This window comes from Vidua chalybeata, chromosome 4 (genome assembly GCF_026979565.1).
Source record: "Vidua chalybeata isolate OUT-0048 chromosome 4, bVidCha1 merged haplotype, whole genome shotgun sequence".
Taxonomy (NCBI): Eukaryota; Metazoa; Chordata; class Aves; order Passeriformes; family Viduidae; genus Vidua; species Vidua chalybeata.
Genome location: NC_071533.1, coordinates 29,015,478 through 29,037,736, shown reverse-complemented (window position 1 = coordinate 29,037,736; position 22,259 = coordinate 29,015,478). Strand labels below are relative to the sequence as shown.

The 22,259-nt window shown below is 39.2% G+C and overlaps 1 protein-coding gene across 5 annotated transcripts in view; it reads left to right on the top strand.

Moving 5' to 3' along the window:
• Nucleotides 1-22,259, top strand: part of SH3D19 (SH3 domain containing 19) — an 81,602-nt gene that overhangs the window by 13,045 nt on the left and 46,298 nt on the right. For 3 of the 5 annotated variants that reach the window (XM_053941232.1, XM_053941234.1, XM_053941231.1), the window contains exon 2: nt 5,040-5,079. The exons of 1 other annotated variant lie outside the window; for it this stretch is intronic. In XM_053941232.1, the coding sequence (XP_053797207.1) occupies nt 5,040-5,079 (40 nt within the window). Of the gene's footprint in view, nt 1-4,814; nt 5,080-22,259 lie in introns of those variants that run through there. One more of the 5 variants, XM_053941235.1, reaches the window with a different exon arrangement.

Below are 22,259 nucleotides of genomic sequence, written 5' to 3'. Positions count from 1 at the left end.
TAAAGTAAGTATATAAACTGTCTGCCTTTACAGTTAAAAACTCTGAGCATGTCCTGATTTTGTAGCCTTTTGCAGTAAAGGGAAAGCTATGCATAAAGTAAATTTAAAATGTTTCTTCCAAGCCTCTGATTAACCTCTGCTTGAGCCTTCTGCCTTTTAAACAACTGATAAGGGACTCTGCTGTTAAAATATTAAAATACATTAAAAATGTTCAGCTTTGTGCATTTTGCTGTATGGCTGTTCCTAACAAAATTGGCCAAAATTTATAGTAGATTCTACACAGTGGAACCAATTTGCATTGTTCTGATTCCTTACCTGAGGGAAGTGCTGAAAAGAAGGAAGAGTGGCTTTGAGCCACAATATGCCCTAACAAACAGAGGCAAAAAGGTGGCAGTATCAGTGGCAGTTACTGCTTGTCTCAGTGCAGATAAAGCAATTAGCGTTGAAAATCATGCAGAAATGCAGATCTTTTTCCCAGAAAATGTGCAATTCATTTGAGTGAAGGCTCTGTGTACAATGGCAATTAGAAATGAAAATTTGGGGTTCTTGATGCAGTTGGCTGGCAGGGACTGGTGCTCCATTTAGCTATGGTCACCTGGGTCTAGATGTATATGACTAAAATGGTGGCATCACGTTTCTGCATGATGCCTTGTAAAGCTGCTGTATTGGTCTTTGTGTCAAATTGGGTTTGTTACGGCCTGACAGCCTTCAGAGCTCATTGGGGTTGATGCATTCAGATGCATCATCAGATAAAAGTTGTACAGCCTCTTCCAATAATGTGCTTATCATGAAAATATCACTTCTCTCTGTATTTTGGTGTTGCCAGCACTGCTTAAAAGCCCATGGTTCACATTGTTTGGTTTATCTGGAGGTCTGCCATTGTTACAGTAGCATGTCATACTTGCTTTCCTTGTGAAACCACTGCTGGGCTAAAAACTGCTGGGATGGAGACTGCTGCGCTATGTATCCTCCTGAAGAGTGTTAGCGTCCTGCCTCTTGTGCTGACTGGTCAAATTCAACAGGCACAGTTAAACTTGAAGATACAGTATTTCCCATAAATGGGAATGGTATGTGTCCCCCTTTCCTCCCTTCATCTTTTAAGAGATCAAGCTGTGGAATGGGGTTAAAAGAGGGAAGTTACCAGCCTCAGGAGGTAATTGCATTGGAGGTTCCCCAGTAGCTTTGCAGTTTGATGCGGCAGAATGTGTGTTAACTTTCCACTCATTTTTCAACAACGTTTTATGTTTATACTCGAATTTTTTTCTAGTGAGAGCAAACTTTTTAGTTGAAGTCACTCTTAGCAACAAGATACTTTGAAGAAGCTTGCAAAATAAACAGAGGAAAATAATGGCTCTACTGAGTGTGAGTTGCCTTTTTCCTTTTCTTTGCTTATCTTCCAGAAACAAGAGTGATTGCCTTAAAAGATACTGTTTTCTGCATTGATGGTCTTTTTGGCAAAAACTTAAGCTATTTTGGGTTTGTGGAGCAACTGAAATTATGTTGACCCAGTTATTTTTCTCCTGATGATTATAGTTATATTTTCCTTGAGAAGAAAAACTTTTCTGTCGTATTAAAAACAAACAACAAAATAAACTAATTTTCCCAAACTTGGAGTATAAGAGAATCACCTTTTTTTCTGAAAGCAACTGGAACGTGGCAGTTCTGTCTGCCATTCACCCTTTGCATGCTGAAAAAAAGGCATAAGGTGTCCATGCTGCTGCTGAAATACACAGAGCATGATTTGGTAAAGAAACACTAGATTTGCCAAAAGATTATGGTATGAAGAGCAGATTTTTGTGCCTTAATGTTTTCCTTGATTCTTCTGCTGTGCTTAGAACTGGGCAACAGTCTTCCCAACTTCAGCCAGGAGTCTCTGACTTCTTCCACCTCGTCTGCTCCACGTGCTAGCTGCTTGGCTTCTTGCACTATATCCTGCTTCTGAACAAGGTTAATATATTTCTCTTGTATGGCTGTAATTTCATGAGGGCAACAAAGGTTTTGTAAATAGTAGGTGTGAATCTGATGTGGAGAGAATCTTGAAGTACAGTCTGCAGGAGGTTGGAGCATGGTCAATTCTTACGGACTGTGAGACTACAGATCTCTGGCTATGCAAATTATGGATTGGAAGACAGGCAGAAAGAACTTCATAAAATAAACTTAGGATCATACAATCCAGTTCTGTAGCTGGTGAGTACTAGCGGCTTATAAATTCCTAGCGTATTTTACTACAGCTACATACACAGTAAACAATTTTATTACTTCTAGCAACAGAAGGATAGAGAGGACACTACTGGTATCTTGTGTCTGGAAGGTAATATCTGTCACTGGAAGTGGCATTTTTTCCTGTGCATTTCCTATGCCAGAGTGCAGACCAGCTTGTTTGTTTATTGTAAGTGCCAGTCCTGCAACATTCAGTGTTTGCTCTGATCTGACACACAGTTTTGGCTTCCAGAGTTTAGAATTGAAGAATATACAGTTTTCTGCTAGAAAGACATAATGTCCTGTCATGTTTTATAGCAATTTATATCTTTGATATAGAGGAAAATCTGTAGTGCAGGAATTAATTTTCAGATCTTTGTAACTATATAGTCTTCTTGCTTATTTCTGTTAGAAAAGATTACAAGGACATCTCTCTGCTGTTGAGGTAGCATGTATAGAGAAAAGAGAATCACTTGTGGGCATGCACTTTTGAGACAGCTTTTTTCAAGTCAAGGATTTGCCTACAGAATGGAGAGATAAGATCTGCGTGTGTTTGTATTTTAAAAAATTGCATTTTTCTAGGCTTTCATGTTCTAGTGTTTGTAGAGGTGTGTCATTATTTGAATTTATGCTTGTACCTAATGCCAAAACAGCATTTAGAATTGCAACATTTACAGAATCACAGAATCAATTAGCTTGGAAAAGACTTATGAAATTGAGTCCAATCTTTGACCACACCACCTTGTCCATCAGACCATGGCATCAAGTGCCATGTCCAGTTTTTCCTTAAACACCTCCTGGTACAGTGACTTCACCACCTAATTGACTCTGAGCCCATAACTGAAAGATTGAGCTCTTTGAGTCTCTCCTTACACTTGAAACTAAAACAAATTTAAAAGGTTAAGGTCACAGCAAACTTAACGAGGTGGAGGTTTTAGTTCTATTTTAAAATGTTGGCTCTTTGCTTGTTGGCTCTTTGCTTGTTGGCTCTTTGTTCTTTTCAAGAAGATCAATATGCATGTGGATGGTGTGCTCTCACTAAGTTTATCAGAAAATAAAATGTGCAAAACCAAATGTAGTGTTGAAATGCTGAAACAAGAATGAAAATAAAAGGGAAAAAGGAATTGCATTGATTTCCTGAGTGAGCAGGTTGCAGCGATGTGGGCGGGCTGTGGTGGATCTGCTGACTGGACACGGGCTGTGTGGGAGAGCTCCCAGATGCTGTGCTTACATGTGCTCCGACTCGCTTTCTTCCTTTTCACTGGTTCATTCACACGATTGTTTTAGCAGTGGGGGGGCTTTGTCTGAATACTGGTAGACTGTGGCTGCATACAGAGCAGGAGACACTGATAACAAGCAACAGATGGCAAGCAGATTTCAGTAGGAAGTCCGGTCTCATTTTGTTCAGTGCTCCCAGGTAAGGAGGTTACATGGTAAGGATGGAAGGAGTGTGTGTTTGAAGAACTGCTGCTGCAACTCTGGTTTGAGTTATTCCAGAGCTATGCCATGCTGCTTCTGCTAGCAGAGTTGCACACAGTGTGATGAAATGGAGAACATTGTTTGTCAGGAAGACAAATTATGACTGTGTGGCTATGACAGCTCAGTAGGAGCACCTATGGATGGAAAAAGCATTACATACTTTTAAGCACTTGTTGATATAATTTTTTTACCACTTTAATGAAAGCTTAATCAAATGAGCACATAAAGCTTGGAGAGGAAAATATTTCTTTTACACAGGAAATAAAACTGCACAAGCAAATGTGTACTATTAACAGAACAAATTTTATTTTGAATGCAGAGCTTTAAGATTGAAAATACAATCTGTGAGCATGAAAATTTTTTTAGGAAGACTCTTCTGTATAGACTAGCTTTTCAGTAAATTGTTTATTAACACATGAAAAATAGGTTTCTGTTTAAAGTACACAGAGAGCAAATTAGAACCAAAATCACCATGGTCAGTGGAGATTATGTGCAGCTGTAGGAATTACCTTCTGCTTGTATAGTGGATCTTTCTGCATTAAAATATTAAACCCCTCTCTAATTTTAGAATATATGCATTTTAGGTGGACAACAACAGTCTCAGCTTTTCAGGTAGTTCAAAAGTCATGCAGTAAAAGATATTCTGGACTTAAAATATAAATGATAATACATGAATTCTAATATCATAGCACTGGAGTTATTTTGTAATGCTTGTATGATAATCGTAACTCTTGAGAGAAATATTTTGTACTTTATGTGCATACTGGAGCTTTATGTGTAGATTTTTGGGTCAATTTCATTAGTCCAAATAAGCTACTTGAAATACTTACAGGATAAACAAAACCCTTTCTAAAAGCACAGAAAAATTCAGTGTTTGGAACCCCCAGAAGCTGAAGGGTTAATAGTGGGGTTGCACTGGATTCAGTGTATTTGCAGATGTTGCTGCAACCAACTGCTGATTTTTCTCCCATCCTGTCAGGGAACTCTGCCAGCCATGATTCATGGAATGATTTTTTTGCGCTGAGTAATCTGTGGTTTTTCTTTTTTCCTCTTCCCTCTCCCTTATTTTTATCCTGAACTAAAGCACTATTCATTTCAGCTAAAGGGAGGGGAAGCTTCCAAAGCAATACAAAACATTAAATACACTGTGTTTTGAGTGAAGGAATTGTAACAAATGTTAAACTTGGAGTAATTTTACTTGGTCTTAGGCAGTCTAGTCCAGTGTGGGAAAACAGTTTTAGAGCAGAATCAGCTTTTGGTTTTGCTAGTCATATGGTTTTACAGTTCTCTTAAGACTTCTGTACTAGTATTGCTAAAGAACATCCAACTTCTGTGCTGATATTATGCCTCCTTTCTCACAGATCGCTCAGAAAGAAATAAACCAGACTGCCGCTCTTCGGGGTAAGAACTGTATTTCTCTATTTATTTTTCCCTTCTCTTCCTTTTTTTTTTTTTACCCTTATTTTTTCCTTTTATTGGGTGAACTAGGAAATTGGCCAGAAATATAAAAATGTCATTCTTCTACTTTTCTGTTTTGGTAACAGTAATGTAATACCAAAATAAGTTTGTGTTTAAAATAATTGTTTTATATTCTTTATGGGCAAAGTTGTTTTTTTTTTTTTCAAGAAATTAATAGGACTTGCTACATTGTAATTGTGCACACTGAAACTTCAAATGCTTGTTTACGTATCATGTGCAGGGTTGTTTCATAAAACTGTGATTTAAAACAAGAAGCCCCATGACTTTTATTACTTTGAACTGTTTGCTTCTATAGCAAGGAAATTAATTCTTGTTTCAGTCAAAAATAGCAACACTTTATTATTTATTCCATTAACTCTGATCCCATCATACCTAAGGTTTCACAAGAAGCAAATGAAAGTGTTTTAAACAAAGCCCATGTGCACACACACCAATACATTGTGTTTATTTAGAATTTCCATCAGGACTTGTCATGAATTTCTAGACTATTGATTTGCAAGGCCATATTTTCCCTTAAGCTTCTGAATATTCTGTAGTTCTTCTTATCCTCTAATTTTTAAATAATCTCTTTCTCTATTGCCTCATTTTCAAAATGCCTTTCAGTTCTTCACTTGGGAATAGAATTTTGTCCATGTCATGTGGTAGATAGTAGAATTTTAATGAACTAAAGTCATAGAGCAGACCAGCAAACACTGGCTCTCCCATTCCTTTGTGAAAAGTCTTTCCAAAAAACTCCCCTGGTGTCCAGGCTTTTGACATGACCTGACCTTTTAATTTGATTTTTACAGTCTACATTTTTTCCTTTTTGGTATGTCTTTACAGTACAGTTGGCTAGGATTTATAGCTGGAAGAACAGTGTAGCATTTTCTTACAGCACACTTGATGTGTTGTATCTATTGTGTGATGTGATGGGAGAGGATGTTTTTCTCTTCCCTCCCCCCTCTCCCACAGCACTGTAGCTGATTCCAGCAGCTGATTCCAGTGTTTAAGAACAGGGGGGTATTGCCTTTGTCTTTGAATACTTTTACCTGCTTAAAAGCTCAATCACTGCATGTGCTGATTTCCTTTAATACTTAAAAATACTGAACTTTTTTTTTTTCTTAAAATTATGTGATTGCAGTCTAAATGTTAGAACTTCCATTAGATCATGTCATAATACAATAATGTCAAATAAATCCAAATCATTATCAAAAGGAAATCTTATTTTATCAAAATGTTTAGTTTAAGGTTGAAATACCTTCAATCTCTTCCCCTTTCTTCTCTCTATTCATTCTCACCAGTACCTTTTTGCTCTGGAGTGTGTTTTACAAGTTTGAATTTGGACCAAAAGCAAAGTAAAACTTCAGATTTTTTTTCCATGGAATTGGAAAGTTGAATGTGGACCAGCCTTGGCAACAAAACACTGCCCTAAGTTGCCTGGACTACAGTCTCCAAATTCTCATGTGGAAAGCACAGAGTAATTAATAGTATAATGTAGATTGTTCATAATGTTGAGAGATGCAACTTTCAGTAGTCTTTCATTCCTGTCAGTAGTGCATGTACTTTCTGTCTGTGTATCTTCTACCCCCTTCTTTTTCTCACTGGCCATTGTGTCATGAGCTGCGAAGAAGAAAATCCACCATTTAAAGAGTAGTGTTGTTTTGTGCATGTCTCACTGCTGTTTCTAGGCTGGAGCAGCCTGCCTTACTTAAATGATGTACTCTGCTAATTGATATTGCTACACGCAGTGGTTCATCTCTCATAATTAGAAACATTATTCTGTGGTGACAAATTGCTGGGTGAGATTCTTATCCTAAGTCTGGCCATATCAATGCCCTGGAAAAGAGCTGCAGTTGCATCAAGGCCAGAGCCCCTTGATAGAAGACCTGAGGGAAAACTAAATTGTGAAGCATGCACAGCTAAAACTGTTACACTTCTCTTGTAACATAGGCAGCATTTCCAAGCTGTTTGAATTTTACTGGGGACAGTTTTATTCCATTTTATGATGAGCTGCTGCACTTTGGATGCTGTCCTCTCTGGGAGCAGTTCATGACAAGGGAAGGAGAAAATAAAATGGTTCAGAGGCATCTTGGCTACTTATTCCTTAAATTGCATGTTGAGGGATGCATAGCTTAAAAACACAAGATACTATCCCTCTCATGGTCTCAAGTGGAACAAAAATGACACTGCAGGTCTTGAACTCAAGATCTGGAAACAAGAGTTTCTGCACTAGAATTATTGTGAAATATTGGATGTAGACGTGGGTAGACCAGCTGACAAGATGAAGGAATAAGCAGTGAACCTTAAGAAAGGTAGATAACCTAAGATGAAATAGCAGATGTAGATGTTTCCAAGAGAGATCCAGAGAAGTGGTTTATTGTTTCATACAAAACTCTGGTGAGATCTTGCCTAGAAGTCTGTCAAGTCTAAGTATAAATGTGGAACAGTGGGATAAGAAGAGACCGAAAAAAGGCCCCGATACCCAACTCTTCCTCATGCATTGTAAGGTTAGGTTGTGGTCTGGAACATGATCATCATAACAAAAAGGTCACATAACAATATATCTTGTGATTTCAAGATTCCTTGCCCTTTCCAATCTCCTATTCTTATATATGTCTCTGCCTGTGTATTTCTAGATGTATTTCAAGCTTGTGCTTGAGTCTTTACAGTATTAGGGATGAAGACAGGAGTGAGACAGGAGCAGTTTTAAAACATACCTTTGGACATAATTCATTTGCAGTGAAAGACATTAAAAAACCTGTTCTAGGTAGAACAGTATATAAATGGTCATTAATATAGTACTTTATTATAGGGTGATGCCATTTAGAAGAATTTTTATGGCAGTATCAGGAACTCTGACAAATATTCTGTTCTGGTTATTAGCCTGTCAAATGTTTAGCATGGGAGAAATGCTACAGAAAGAGGGACCATTCTGAGAGTGATACAGGGATCTAGCATAGCATGGGAAAGAAATCTGGAGAGTAGATGAACCAAAGACCATAGATAATGATTTAAAGGGAGAGAAACAGGTAATGTTTACAAAATGTGCATTATTACATTATCTTCTGCCTCTCTTGTGATTAGCAACCATCTGACACTCAGGAGAGTTTAGATAAAGCAAAGAGTAGTAGAGCAGGGCCTGTGTATCTATTTTGCATACTGCTCTGTGCTGATTTTTTGTTAGCTATAGTACATTAGTAAGATCAAAACAAATGTTCACTGAATCCAAATAATACCTATTGCTATATTAAGTTTTTATCAAGAGACATTTTGTTTCATGACCTAATAGCCACCCTTCAACTGTTATATTTCAGACAGTATGAAAATATATCTCTACTGGTAACAGTGGTCTGTAATTATAGTTCTTGATTTTACTGTCAGGTCATGCTTGTACTATTGTCTCTGATAGCTTCAGGTCATGCACTGCTGTAACACAGGTCAATTAGGTCAAAAGAAGTAGGTCTTTATTCCTCTAAATGTTTTCAAACTGAAAATTATATTATAGTAATAGAATAGAAGATTTCAGGCATCTGCATATTTGCAGTTAATCCCTGAACATGAGTAAAGCTTGTAGAAGGAACTGGATTTTTTTTCTTCTTTTGGTTAAGGATTATGGATCAAAAAATCCTGAAACACAGTCCTATAATTTGGTATAATTCATTGTAGTTGCCTTGGCCTTGGAGATGAGTGGATGAAGGTAGCTAACAACTGCAACAATTTATTGAGAGATTTAGTAGGGTATCAATCACTTGAAGTAAAGTCAGAAATATCAGTGTCTACTGTGAAAAATGGGGAGGGGGATGAAAACAATTAATTCATTTCTAGAAACAGATCCTAGGTTTTACTGCATATAGTCTGCCTGGTGACTGTAATGTGTTTGAGTTCTTTTACAGCTGGTTGCCTTCATTTGATTGTAGTAAATTGAGCTTTTTTATTTAAAATGCATTAAGTCAACAATACAAATAGACAAAAGTAATCTTTTGTTCCTTTATAAACAAGCACTTGTAGTAGCTGATCAAAGGGGCTACTGATCCCTTTAGTGAAGCTCTGGTAAATCAAGTAATCATTTTTATGAACAGTTTTTTGTATCTGACTTTGGTTTTAGTTGTTTGGGGTTTTTTCTTTAATGTAGCAGAATTCCATTAGTGAAAGCTTCTCTGCATTTCTATTTCCTCTGCTATATAATGTTGATTTTGTGAAACTGTGTTTAAGAAATACCACAGTAACAGTATGACTATATCTTAAGAATGTGTTTTCCCAGATCATCTGTGAAACCTGAAAAGACACCTTTTAATTAAGATCTTAAGCGTTTAACAGAGCGTGAAGGGAATCCTAAGGCACTGCCTTGAGAATGTGGTGGAACTGTCCCCTCTTTATAATTAAAATGAGGTGGTTTTGCAAATCAATATGCTTTTGAGGTCTTGAGAAAACAGACAGAAAACATTACAGTCAGTCATTTAATAGTTTCACTGGATCATAGAATATCCTGAGTTGGAAAATACCCACAAGGATCAATGAAATGTATCTCCTGTCCCTGCACAGAACCATCCCCAAGAGTCACACCATATCCCTGAGAACACTGTCCAAATGGTTCTTGAACTCTGTCAGGTTTGGTGCTGTGATCACTTCCCTGGGGAACCTATTCCAGTGCCCAGCCACCCTCGGGTGAAGAACCTTTTCCTGATATCCAACCTAAACCTCCCCTGACACAACTTCAGGCCATTCCCTCCGGTCTTGTCACTGTCACCACAGATAAAAGATCAGTGTCTGCCCCTCCTCTTCCCCTCACCAGGAAATCATAACTGCAATGAGGTCTCCCCTCAGTCTCCTCTCCTCCAGGCTGAACACACCAAGTGACCTCAGCCACTCCTCATATGGCTTCCCCTCAAGGTCTTTCATCATCTTTGTTGCCCTCCTTGGGTCAGTCTCTAATAGTTTCAGTGTCTTATGTTGTGGCACCCAGAACTGCCTCCAGCACTTGAGGTGAGGCTGCCCCAGTGCAGAGCAGAGCAGGACAATCCCCTCCCTTGTCTGGCTGTGCCTGATGTCCCCCAGGACAGGGTTGGCCCTCCTGGCTGCCAGGGCACAATAACTCACATTCAATTGCCATGGACCAGGACCCCCAGCTCCCTTTCTGCAGCGCTGCTCCCCAGCCTCTTATTCCCCAGTCTGTATGTGCATTCAAGGTTGCCCTATCTGAGGTATAGGATCTAGCATTTGTCTTTGTTAAACTTAATATTGTTGGTGAATGTTCTGCCTTAGTCAGAGGGGCAGTGTGGAGAGACTTCTGCTGCTTCTGTACTGAGAAATCACAGAATAATGGGAAGGTCATGCAGGTCACGTAATCAAGCATGGTGCTCATATCAAGCATGGGAAGATGCTGATGCTAGATCAGGCCTGTGATGGTTTTTTATAGCCAAGATTTGAAAATTTCCTGGGAACGAGAGATTTGAGCCTACTTACTTTCAGCCCACTCTGAGGCTGCTTGTTTGTCATTTACTAACTTTATTTCTAAATGGTGCTGTGGGAAACACTACCAAAAAAAACCAGTCTAAACACTGGGCTACTTAATATTCAGGAGGACCGAATTAATTCACGTAAACATTCTGAAGTACAGTTTTTCATCACTGTTTAAAACCCTTGTGTTGTCTACTAGCAATGTCTGGACAGCCTTGCCAATGCTTCTGTTTTATACAGGAAAATTTCAGACTTTTGCCCATCCAGCCAGTGTAACAGACTGTAATACACATCTGAAGTTTGAGACTTTGAACCTTTCTGGCACTCCATCTGAATGGGAAGGGTTGTGTGTAGAAGAAAGAATGAATGTTGGGTGATGTTTTACTGTGATATTCTTATTCATTACATTTAGCTTGTGCAATTTTTAAGGCTAGGGACTGTCAGGTTACTCTTGCTCTAAGCATGCTTTTAGGCTGTGAAAACAGAAATGTCCTGCTTTTGTACCCTCCCAGTAGGTCAGAAGTTGGGGTAGTTCTAAAACGTATCTAGTCTCTTTTCCAAATCCTTGGGGTGCAGTTTCACAATTGTCCTGAGCTGAGCTAAGCCTGTGTTGCTCCAAGAAGGAAAGGTCTCATTCTCTCCTTTGGGCTGCTGTCAGTGCTCATGTGGTTAGTTGGATCAGAAAGCTGATTTCCAGAGAAAAAAAAATAGTTGTGTTTCCACTTCACAGATGAAGCAGGTTCAGCACAGGGGAGCAGAGTGATTTCTTGCAAGTTCCACAATCAATCAATGGCACTGGAAACAAGGGCTCTCAGTTGTGACTTTTCTTGTTATCTTAAAAGTAGGCTCATATGACTCCTTTATTTTCAGTCTTAGAGATACATTTTGGACTCACTCAGTGCAATCCCACAGGTTAAATATAGATTTAAACTGGTGCAATTTGAGATTGGAATCTACTTATGTGTCTTTCTTTTGTTTATCACGTGTTTCTAATCGGCACGTGCTTTCACATCAGAGCTGTTGCTTCTGAGAGTAGAATAAGCTGGAATAGTTTTGTGCAGCTTGTTTCTTTGGTAGCTTCTTTGCCACAATAAATCATTATATTTAATTTTTAATTTGCAATGTTAATTTTTACTCTGCTCAGTTTATACTTATCTGTAAATGAGGAAAAAAAGAATCACAGGTAGAGCTGAGGAATAAATGGCAGATGTGTTCAGCATAGTTTTTGGCAGTTAGGGATCACAAGAGTATCTAGAACCTGTTCCTGGGGCTGTTTGTTTTAATGTTAGCAATCCGGCACTGTTGTGTTGGGGATTTTTGGCTATTCATCTCACAGATAACAGTAAAGAGTTATTGTGAAGGGTGTATCCTAGCCAGCCTCCTAAATCCCTTATTCCTAAACAGAGAAGAGGGATTTGTTTTAATAAAAAGAATGCTCTGTTCCTGCTTTCTGCAAAGGGAATTCTGAAGGACTGCTTGCTCTGATGCCCTGAACAACTCTTTCCGTTGTCTGGGCTGCTCTCCAATGCTTATTCCAATTCATAATGGAAAATAACGCTGCAAATGAGATGGTTGTTGAAAGAATAAAGAGAAAAAAGCTCACCCTCTGTCTTCACTGAGAGAATTTCACTGCTTCTTTGGGCATCTTGTGTACATGACCAAGTTTCATCATCCCATCATCTTTCAGAATAGACTTCTATAGAAAGTACTGAGTACCATCTAGACACATAGCAACACTCCTTGTGCATTAGGAGAATTATCTGGGGCATGAACAACCATGATGGACATTAGTTCTAAAAAGGTGGTTTCAGAAATGACACAATTGCACATTTTTTAAGCCAAATTAATCAGTCATGGTTATAATTTTGCTTCTTTATAATTTTTTTTCTCCCCAAGACATTTCAGTGATAAACAGCAGATGAAGCTTATGTGGTAGCTGGGAAGGAGGGCTGGGAAAGAATTCTTTCCAAAGGTATTTATAATGTTCTCAAAGAAAACAGAAAAGGAGGAGGAGCTGCTAAGAGAAGCCTATAGGATATGTGTCAGGGCTGAGGAGGCAGACTCAGCAGGTTGTAAACTTACAATGCAGAAGTAGTAATCGTGAAGTTGTCTCAAAGAATTTCATCTTGATATTTTAAGAGTGTTGGAGCTTTCATTTATTTCTCTGAGGATTTATGTAGGGTTCTGTCTAGGCTCAGTATCTACATTTTCCTTTGCCTCTGGAATTTGAGTGGGAGAGCTCAGATTGCAGTTACATTGTATTCATTTCTATGGCCTCTTACTCTGATGTGCATAAAAGAGAAGAGGTTGTTATTTCGGTTTTTTTTTTTTTTTTTTTGTTCTCTCTTAATGTACTGCTCACCTACTTTGTAATTTCATTGTAAGTCATTTCTTTGGTGTCTTTGCTCCTTATTCTAGTATAGGGAATCAGTTACCTTAAGTACCAGCATTTGATTTGGCAGGTTGAACATTGAAATGATTGATCAAGTACTCTTTTAAAGCATTTTACAGTTGCATTCTTACTATATCATGGGGGTAAAGTATTCCTAGTGAGGCCTGTCGCATTGACAATTTCTTCCTCTTAAATGTATTTTAGTATAATGTGCAGTTTGCACATCTGTACTTTTGACTCTGAGGCTGTCGTTTGTGAGAGATTGCCTTTCTGATTTTTGCTACAACATTTCTCTGTTCAAAAGTGGTATTTTGCTCAGTGCAGACATCACCATTTGAATTTAAGCCATGTTTGCATGCTGCATTTGCCCTAGTTTTGGCCATCTGTGACAAATCACAGGCTCAACAGAGTATTAGCCCCTAGTATAGACAAGGGTGAGCTGCTTTTTCATCTGTTCCAGCTGCTTCAGCTTCAAGAAGAGAACTAAGATCCAGTGATACAAAACGTCATGTTGCCTGTTCCCTTGGAGGCTTTCAACCAGCCTGGTCACTAGCAGGTGTCATGCCCCAGGAAGGTCCCCTGCTCTAGAGGACTGCAATCCTAAATATGGAAAGTATTCGTAGAAGTATGGTCTTTATAAATATGTGTAGCTGCATCTTCATCTTGGGAGCATTGTTACAAGAGGCTTGTCATCTGACTCTGGTAGACATTGCCGTCTCCTGAGGCTTGAGGCAAAGGTTGACTTCTAATTAAAGAGAAGGTGCAAATCTAACCAGGATGTTCCAACCACAAGCAGTAATTACTTTGGTAAATCTCTCTTTTGATCTATAGCATAATAATCTGGTTGAAGCAAAAGAAGTACCTCAGTGATACCACGTTTTTATTAGGTAATACTTTTGCTTGGAATAAATGCTTAGTAAAAAGAAACAGCTTTGGTTTTACTATTATAATTCTTCTATTTCATGTAATTGGACTCCGGCTTCCCCATCCCCTCACACACCAATATCTGGTATCTAGTATTAGAACCTGAAAGGAAGTTGTAGAAGTGAGAGGACTAGAGGAAATGGCCTTAAGCTGAGACAGGGGAGATTGAGATTAGATATTATAAAAAAAAATTCACTGTTACAGTAGTCAGGCATTGGAATAGGTTGCTCAGGGAGGTAGTGGAGTCACCATCCCTGGAGGTGGTCAGGAGATATCTGGATCTGGTGCTGGATGATACAGTTTAATGATTTAGTGGTTCAGGGGTTACAATGGTAATGCTGGGTTGACAGTTGAACTTGATGATCTTAAAGGTCTCTTCCAACCCTAATGATTTTGTGTTAGTTCAAGCAGTCCTGATACTGTTTTGTGATTGGACCAGGTCAGGAGGTTTCACAGTTTCTATGGACAACTGTTTTTAAAACCATTGTGTTGTTTTATTGCCTTTTTTTCCACGGCCCCTTCTAAAACAATAGATTCATGAATAGCTAAAAGCATGTAGTGCTCCTGACAGGTAAAGGTTGGACAGCTAGGAAGAAAGAGAACAATATGATGGGACAAGTACATTAATGACAGCTGCAGGAGAGGCTTTCTCACCACACCTTACTAGTGTATAGGACAAAAGATTATTTGCTTTACTATTCAATCTATCTTCTTCCTTCTAAGGTTGTTGACAAGGAAATGGGTTCTGTTAAATGAACTTTTTACAGTGTGAACTGAATAGAAATGCTTTCTGTTAATAACAGCATTCATTTTTTTCACCAAAGACAGATCTGAAATGACTACACAGTTCTCTGGTGCAACTTGAAGCCATTTCCTTTTGTTCTTTTGCTTGTTATTTGGCAGAAGAGACAGACCCTCGCCTTGATCCAACCTATTTTCATGTGGTTGTAGAGGGCAATAAGGTCTTGCATGAGCCTCTTTTCTCCAGGTTAAACACCCCCAACTCCCTCAAGCTGCTTGTCACAAGATTTGTGCTCCTGACCTTTCATCAGTTTTGTTGCCCTTCTTTGGACACTCCCAGCACCTCAGTGTCCATCTTGTAGCAAGGGGCCCAAAACTAAATACAGAATTCAAGGTATGGCCTCACTAGTGTGGAGTACATAGTGACAATCACTGCGCTGGTCCTGCTGGCCATAGTCTTTCTGAGACAGGCCTGGAAGGCGACCTGTATGTATGGTGGTTCATGAACAAACACTATCAACCAGCATCCCCAGGCCCTTTTCCACTAGGCAATTTTCCAACCATTCTTCCCTCGGCCTGTTGCAATGCCTGGGGTTGTTGTGACCCAGGTGAAGGACCCTGCTCAAGCAGGGTAATGCTAGAGCACACTGCAGGGATTGTGTCCAGACGCTTCTTGAGTATCTCCAGTGATAGAGACTCCAGAACCTCTCTGGACAATTTGGCACAGTCACCTGCACAGTAAAATAGTTCTTTCCTATGTTCAGTGGAACTTCCTGTGCATCAGTTTCTGTCCCTTCCCTCTTGTCCTCTTGCTTGGCACCACTGAGCAGGACCTGACTCCATCTTTTTGTCACCCTCCCTGCAGATACTGAGACATTGATGAGGTCCCCGCTCAGTTGTCTCAAAGCTGAACAGGCCCAACTCTCTCAGCTTGTTATTTTAAGGGAGATGCTCCAGTCTTACCATCATCTTTGTTGCTCTCCTCTGGACCTGCTCCAGGAGCTCCATGTCTCTCCTGTGGTGAGGAGCCCAGAACTGGGCACAGCACTCCAGATGTGTCTCACCAGAGCTGAGCAGAGGGGCAGGATCGCCTCCCTTGCCCTGCTGGCATTGCTCTCTGAGAGAAATGATACTTTGTATTTATTAGCCAACAGTAGGTTTTCATTAGGGTTTTCTTGAATTCATCCACACTTTTAGCACCTACAGTGTGTTGTGGCAAGCAGTGCCAAAGCTTAATCTCACATTGCATGTTGAAAAGTCTCTGTGGCTCTTTTGAGCTTGGTGTCTGCTAGTTTTGTATTGTGCTTTCTACGTTCTGTAGTGTAAGAGACTGAGCTGTCATTCGCTATAGCTTTGCTGCTTCGTAAGAAAATTAATATGGTGTTGTTCTGCTTTTAAATAGATCATGTCAATCAATTAGGTAGTCTTAAGGAAAAGGTCACTACTACTTTTGGAGGCCCAGAGGCATTTTAGCAATAGGCAAGAAGATTGACTGATACAAGAAAAAGGAGGGGAATTATTTACTGCCTTTGGAATTAAGGGCATCACTGAGAGTGGAGATTAGAGAAACTACCACCTTATCTGAATTCAGGGCTTTTAAGTTGAAATGGAGATTGAAAAAAAGTAATATTTATTTTCTACACCTGTCCCTGTAAAAAATATGGATCAAGGGTTAAAGGTCAGAGATGAAGAGGTTGTTATAAGAGAAGGGTAACCCCACTGGTCCCTAGTTTTTCTGGGGTTTTTTTTAGTTGCTGGTGTAAGCTGACACTTTGTGGCTCTTTTTAATTTCCTCTGCCTAATTTACCTGATGACATGTGGCACATTGATTGAAGTGCGTGGAGGAGCATGTGATAGAGCTATGTGTTTGGGGGATACTTACAGGTGAGGGAAGGGCATTGATATCTGTGGCTGTGAAATGTTTTGGAGAGGTATTTCTTAGGGCTCTTGCTCTGACAAGGTCCGGTTCAATCTGTTCTACAAGGTGTTTGTTTCTGAAGCTAAATTTAGTTGGGTGGCAAAAATGATAGTGATTATTTCTTCCAAGTTGTAATCATCCATTAGAGACTGCAGTATTTACTGTCTTGCCATATAATTTGAGGTCCATGATGTTGTAAGACAACCAGGATATATGATTGAGGGTGGAGGAAGTTCCTTTTGTCTTGTAGTATGTTTGCATGGTGACTTGCTCAAAGATGAGATCTCTGGAGAAATGTCCCCGGAGGTTAAAAGCCTTCTCTCGGTTGTTGAGGTAGGTATTTTGTTCTTACAGCAAATTCAGTGCTGTTCCACCTATCAGGATTTTGCAGTGGGATAGATGAAGGTTTTGTAGGCATGGGAATGATTTTAAAAATTTCTTTGGCTCTGTGGGTCAGTGCTTCTATTTCACTCTTGGAAAATAATTTGAGTATGTATAAACTTGAATACTTTTCCCCAGCCTGGACTAGCAAAGTCCTATACACTATACCTTAACAACCTTCCTGCAGAATCAGAATTAAAAGACTTGAAAAATAATCTTTGATGTGTATGATTTTGGAGTGGTTGACCTTAATCTCAGAGTTTCTGGATCACTATGAATGTATAAAAAGGACTGAAGTTTAAGGTCATGTTTAAGCTCAGAGGTAAACACTGAATATCTACAGATATCTGAATGTATGGTCTGTTGTTGTGTAGTGCAAATTTTCTGTATTTTGTATTTTCTGTATTTTGTAACCAAAAGCTTCATGAATATCTGTGGCATAGAAGAAAAGGAAGCTTTTCAAGAAGGGCAAGAGAAAAGTGTTCAGGAAAACATGCCATTTCTCTGACTGAGCTGCATGCAGAGTTCCTTCTGGAAAGACAGGTCCAATGAAGGGTGTGGTTGTCAGACTTTATTTGACAATTTCTGTGCACTGTGCATTCTGTAAGGGCCACTGTTAAAAGTTCATGGATCTCACATAGTGTAGGGTGTAACTGGGTGAGTCAGCAGTACATTGCAACATGTGTGATCATGCATGAAGATAGTTCTACTTTTGTGAGATTTTAATGTAAGAGGGTTGAAAATTAGTGTTTCTGCTGCATGTTAAATTATTTGTTTATAAGTACAAATGGCCTGTTTGAAATCAGCATGTTTCTTTATTTGGATGACCTTGTAGTATTCTTAAACACATCTTTTGGCTGTTGGTTCACATTTATGTTGTACGAGGGGTTTTGGTTTTTTTGTTTCTCATTTTTAAGCACTCAGTTAAAACTTTACTATGTTTGGTGCATATATATTAATATTGCTGTCATGTAGGCTGTCCCTTCACAACAAATGCCTTTACTCCCAACACACATCTATAATTAAAACAATAAGGAAATTCCCTTTTGTTTCCTCACTCAGCTAAAGGTTAAACTCCAGCACATTTCATGCTGCTTGTTTGACTCGGCTGGCCTATAAAGAAGTTGAATTAGGCTGAAGGAGCACAGAAATCCTATAGCATGGGACTTATCAAAGAACTTAGCACTGGCAATTGTTGTACTTTTGAGATTCTCAAAGGTGTTCAACTGATTTTTTTGGCACTGAGGTCACACCAGTACTGAATGCTTCTCATAATCCCAGTTCTGTGGGTTAGGTTGAACTTTACATTTTAGATCCCCAAACATCTGCCTTTTGTATTACAGTGCTGAAATTGTGCTGCTAATCTTTGACTAGGCAAGATCCAGATACTATTTCAACTGCTGAGTGTAGAACCTATTTAGTAGTGTTCCTGGGAAGTGAGACTCAATGATTCACCTGTTGGAGGCCTCATTGCCTCAAGATTCCCCAGGAACTCCTTCCTTGTTACTCTAGTTTCCTCTCAAAGGATGTACAGTAATTGAACCAAATGGGCATATATTTTACAGATTTTTACACAGGAAACAAACATACCTAGGCAGAATAAGAAACATGTGTACCTTGTTGCCTTGGTGTGATTACTGCTGTGATGTCTTTGAAGTCTGTATACTTGCAGGCACCTGAGCTTTCTCCACTGGATTCCTCACCTCCAGCATATGCGTTATCTGGATCTTGCTGAGTTCTTGTCCTTGCAGTCAACACCCTTTTGTTCTTGCTTGTTCTTCTCTGGAGCAGTGTTCTTTTCTGTTTCTATTCTGAAGCTTCTCTGTTTTCAAAAGTCCAACTGAAATATTCCCATCTTTTAATTTCTTTGGGTGATTTCCCCACTATTCCCTATTGTTTTCTCTTTGCTGATCTGCACATAAGTGATTTAGTAGGGATTTAAGATACTCACTGCTATAAAAGTAGTGTTACCTATTTTGTTACAGTCATTATTAATGTTTCTAGTCAAATGAGAGCATTGACATACCACTTTTTCCCTTTACAATACTTTAAAGATAATCTTACCACCATACTCATATGTTCTGTGAAATATAGAAACTATTTGAAGAGAATCTAATATTCATACTTTATAACAGTTAAAGCCCTGTAAAGACATCTTGAATTCTGTGGATCCAGATTTACTGGTTTTCTTTATGCCTTTGTCCTGCTCATCCTTCATGATTAAACCAGGTTTTATTCATCTGTGATGTCATTTACAAAGGTTCTGGAGCTCATTTAGCCACCAGGTTATATTTGATGTACAGAAATGTAGGAAGCAAGCAGAATGTCCCATCAGTAGCTAGAGAAGGCTTTGATTTAGTGACTGAAATGCAACTGCAAATAGTTGAATCAAATAACCATTCTTCAGATATAGGCTTTGTTTTGTACTCTTGAACTGTAAAAGTAGGGCACTGTCATCTTTCCCCATGTGCAAATGCAGAAGCTCTGTAGACTTCATGGTAAAGTATTTCCATCAGCAGAAGCTGCACTTTACATCTAAATTGTTCTATTTGAAAGCACTTTTCTTCCCTTCTGTTTTTTAACTGTTACTTTCATGTCTGAATGTAATCGTGGCGGGGCCCAAATATCCCGTCCCTATCACTATAACAATTCAGTGATACTTTCATTTACATTTACAGTGCTACATTGCTATTATGCTATTATTAAAATTATAGGTGCTTTCTGCTCCTAGAATTATTTACTACCAAGATTAAATTGCCATTAATCATAAATACTATTTACTGATTTTAATCAAAACTTACTAGCTGGCTTATCATAACAGTGAGTGTGATATGTTGATAGATGGCATAGTGGGGAGCCTTTTTAGCTGTTACAGGAGGGCCAAAGTCTTCTTGTAGCATACATTTGACTGGGAGCTGAAATCAGTCAATATGCAGTGAAGACTGAGAATTACTTGAATCATGCTCTAGGCATTTGCCTTTCTGGAATGGCTGTGTTTATACAATCATTTTGGGGGTTAGGGGCAGTTCAGCTCGGGTTGTTGACTGAAAGAAAATGCTGTGGGAAATCTATCTAGAATGTCTGTAGCTCAGGATCAGGAAAGATTAGTTCAGGGTGCACACAAACCAAGTGACTCAGATTCACAAAAAATTTGGGAGGTGTTTCAGCTTCAGAGTCTAAGCTGGACATTATTAAATATGGAAACCATTGTGACCTCACGACTTGTAGGCTGCTGTGAGAATTGAAGTGTGAAATGTTATCATCTGCTGCCATGATTTGCTTTGACTTCCTGCCTGTGTTCTGCCTTAAAATTGAAGGTTCAGTTGCTAAAATACGATCCCAAAGTATGACAGTGACAAGCCCATGAATATGTAATAAGTAGTTGAAGAAACAGCTAGAGAGCAATTCCTGAAAGGATTTCCCTATGCTGATCAGTGTGAGCTGTTTTAATTAGCGGAGCAGCTGGATTTTAGCTGCTGCTTAACTACATCCTCACTTGTCCAGACAGTGGGAAGTCACGGTTGTGGCATTCATTAAGTGATGCAGAAGCAGACATCCTCAGCATACTGATGAGGATTGAATTGTCGCTGGACTTAATTACTGGCTCAGGATTTCTTGCTTTTGGGGCTGAACCCAAGAGAGAAGTAAAGTTGTGTGGGGATAAGTCTTAATTTCTAGATTACCTATCTGTACTATTGCGCATGTGATTTCTTAGGTGACTAGATCTTTTCTAGCCTCCTGTACCTGCAGGGCCAGGACAATACCCCATGATCTGGCAGAGAACATGCAAGTGTTCATTTTACAGAAAGACTGTGGGGGACAGGCTGCTGCCAACCGTGTTTTTTCTGGTGCTTGTCTGATCTCCTACTGAGCCAATATGGATGATCAGCACTAACAGGAAAAAAAATATAAAGAGTGGACCAGCTGATACTGAAGGATGAGAAGAGCAGCTGACATGAGGTATAGCCAACATTTGGTGATTTACTGTCAGATTAGTGGCAGAATCATGGACTTAAGGTTTGTTTTGTCAGTGGAGGTTGAGCTGCTTACCCCAAGGACTGCTGCTGGCCTCCCCATGTACTCCAATCACTTCTCCAGTGAAGTGAGCATCTCCTGATGCTCATGTGGCTCTGCAGCCAGCTGGAGCAGTTGGCCTGTCTGGCTGAAAATTAATCAGGATATTTGGGATGGGATTCTTTGTTGTTAACAAAACCATGTGGCTGATCCAGCAGACTTGTGACCGTGCCAGCACCAACACAAGAGAGCTGGTGGAAATGATGAGTGTGGGGAAGGCAGGAGTACTGGCTGTGCACTGTCTGCTTCTCTGACACTGATGGGTAAAGTGCACCTGGACTCCATGTGCCATGTCAGCTAATTTACACTATCAGCTAGAGGACTGGGGCTCCTCAGCAATGGAGGCATTGAAGCAGCTGACCACTGTGGGTGCATGTTCAGTGTGAATTGACTTCCACAGGATTAATACAATTCTATCTACTGCACCCACATCATGAATTTGGGATAGCTGTGAGTCTTCCGTTTTAGCTTTAGGAGCTTTCTGGTAGAACTAGCAAGTCTGTCTTTGGCCTGCAGGTGGTGGTAAAACTGATCTTTTGCACCACCCCTAATTTAGCTATTAAGTTACTACCATCTTTATGTAATTCAGTCTGCAGTGAAATAATTTAGGTGACATTTAAAACATTCTGTGCTTGGAGCAGTGTCTTTTAATAAGTTTTTAGAATGTTGTACTGTAGTACACTGGCTGTTACAAAGATGGCATGATTTCTAAAGTAACAGTAATGAAAATAACTAATATGATGCTTTTCATTAAACTCGTGTTTTGCCTTACAGTAATTTCAGCTGTTTTAAAATTCTTGGCTCACATTCCAAGAAGTCACAAGACATTAAAAATAGCGACATTTTAATTCTTTTTGCTCTGTATGTGAGTATAAAGCAGGGTCAATAACCATCACAATTAGACATATGTTTAACTGTTCATAGGTATGTGAACCTAAAGGATTGATACTTTATGAAAAGCTTCATATAACTTGACAGAAAGGATAAATTTTGGGATGTTGGAATAGTTACTTGAGAATATTAATTTTTTTAAAACAAGTGATCATTCTTTTTCATTGTTTTTGTTGGCTTTTTTTCCCCTTTAGGCTTTTATGTATGTCTGGAGTGATGTATGAAAAAAGTGCAATCAGTTTTCCTGTAGAATATTCATTGTTATGTCAGTTTAGATAAATAAACTAAAGGTCCTGGTTTTGATAAAGGGAGCAGGCAGTGTGAAGGGCTGCTCAATTCCTGCTG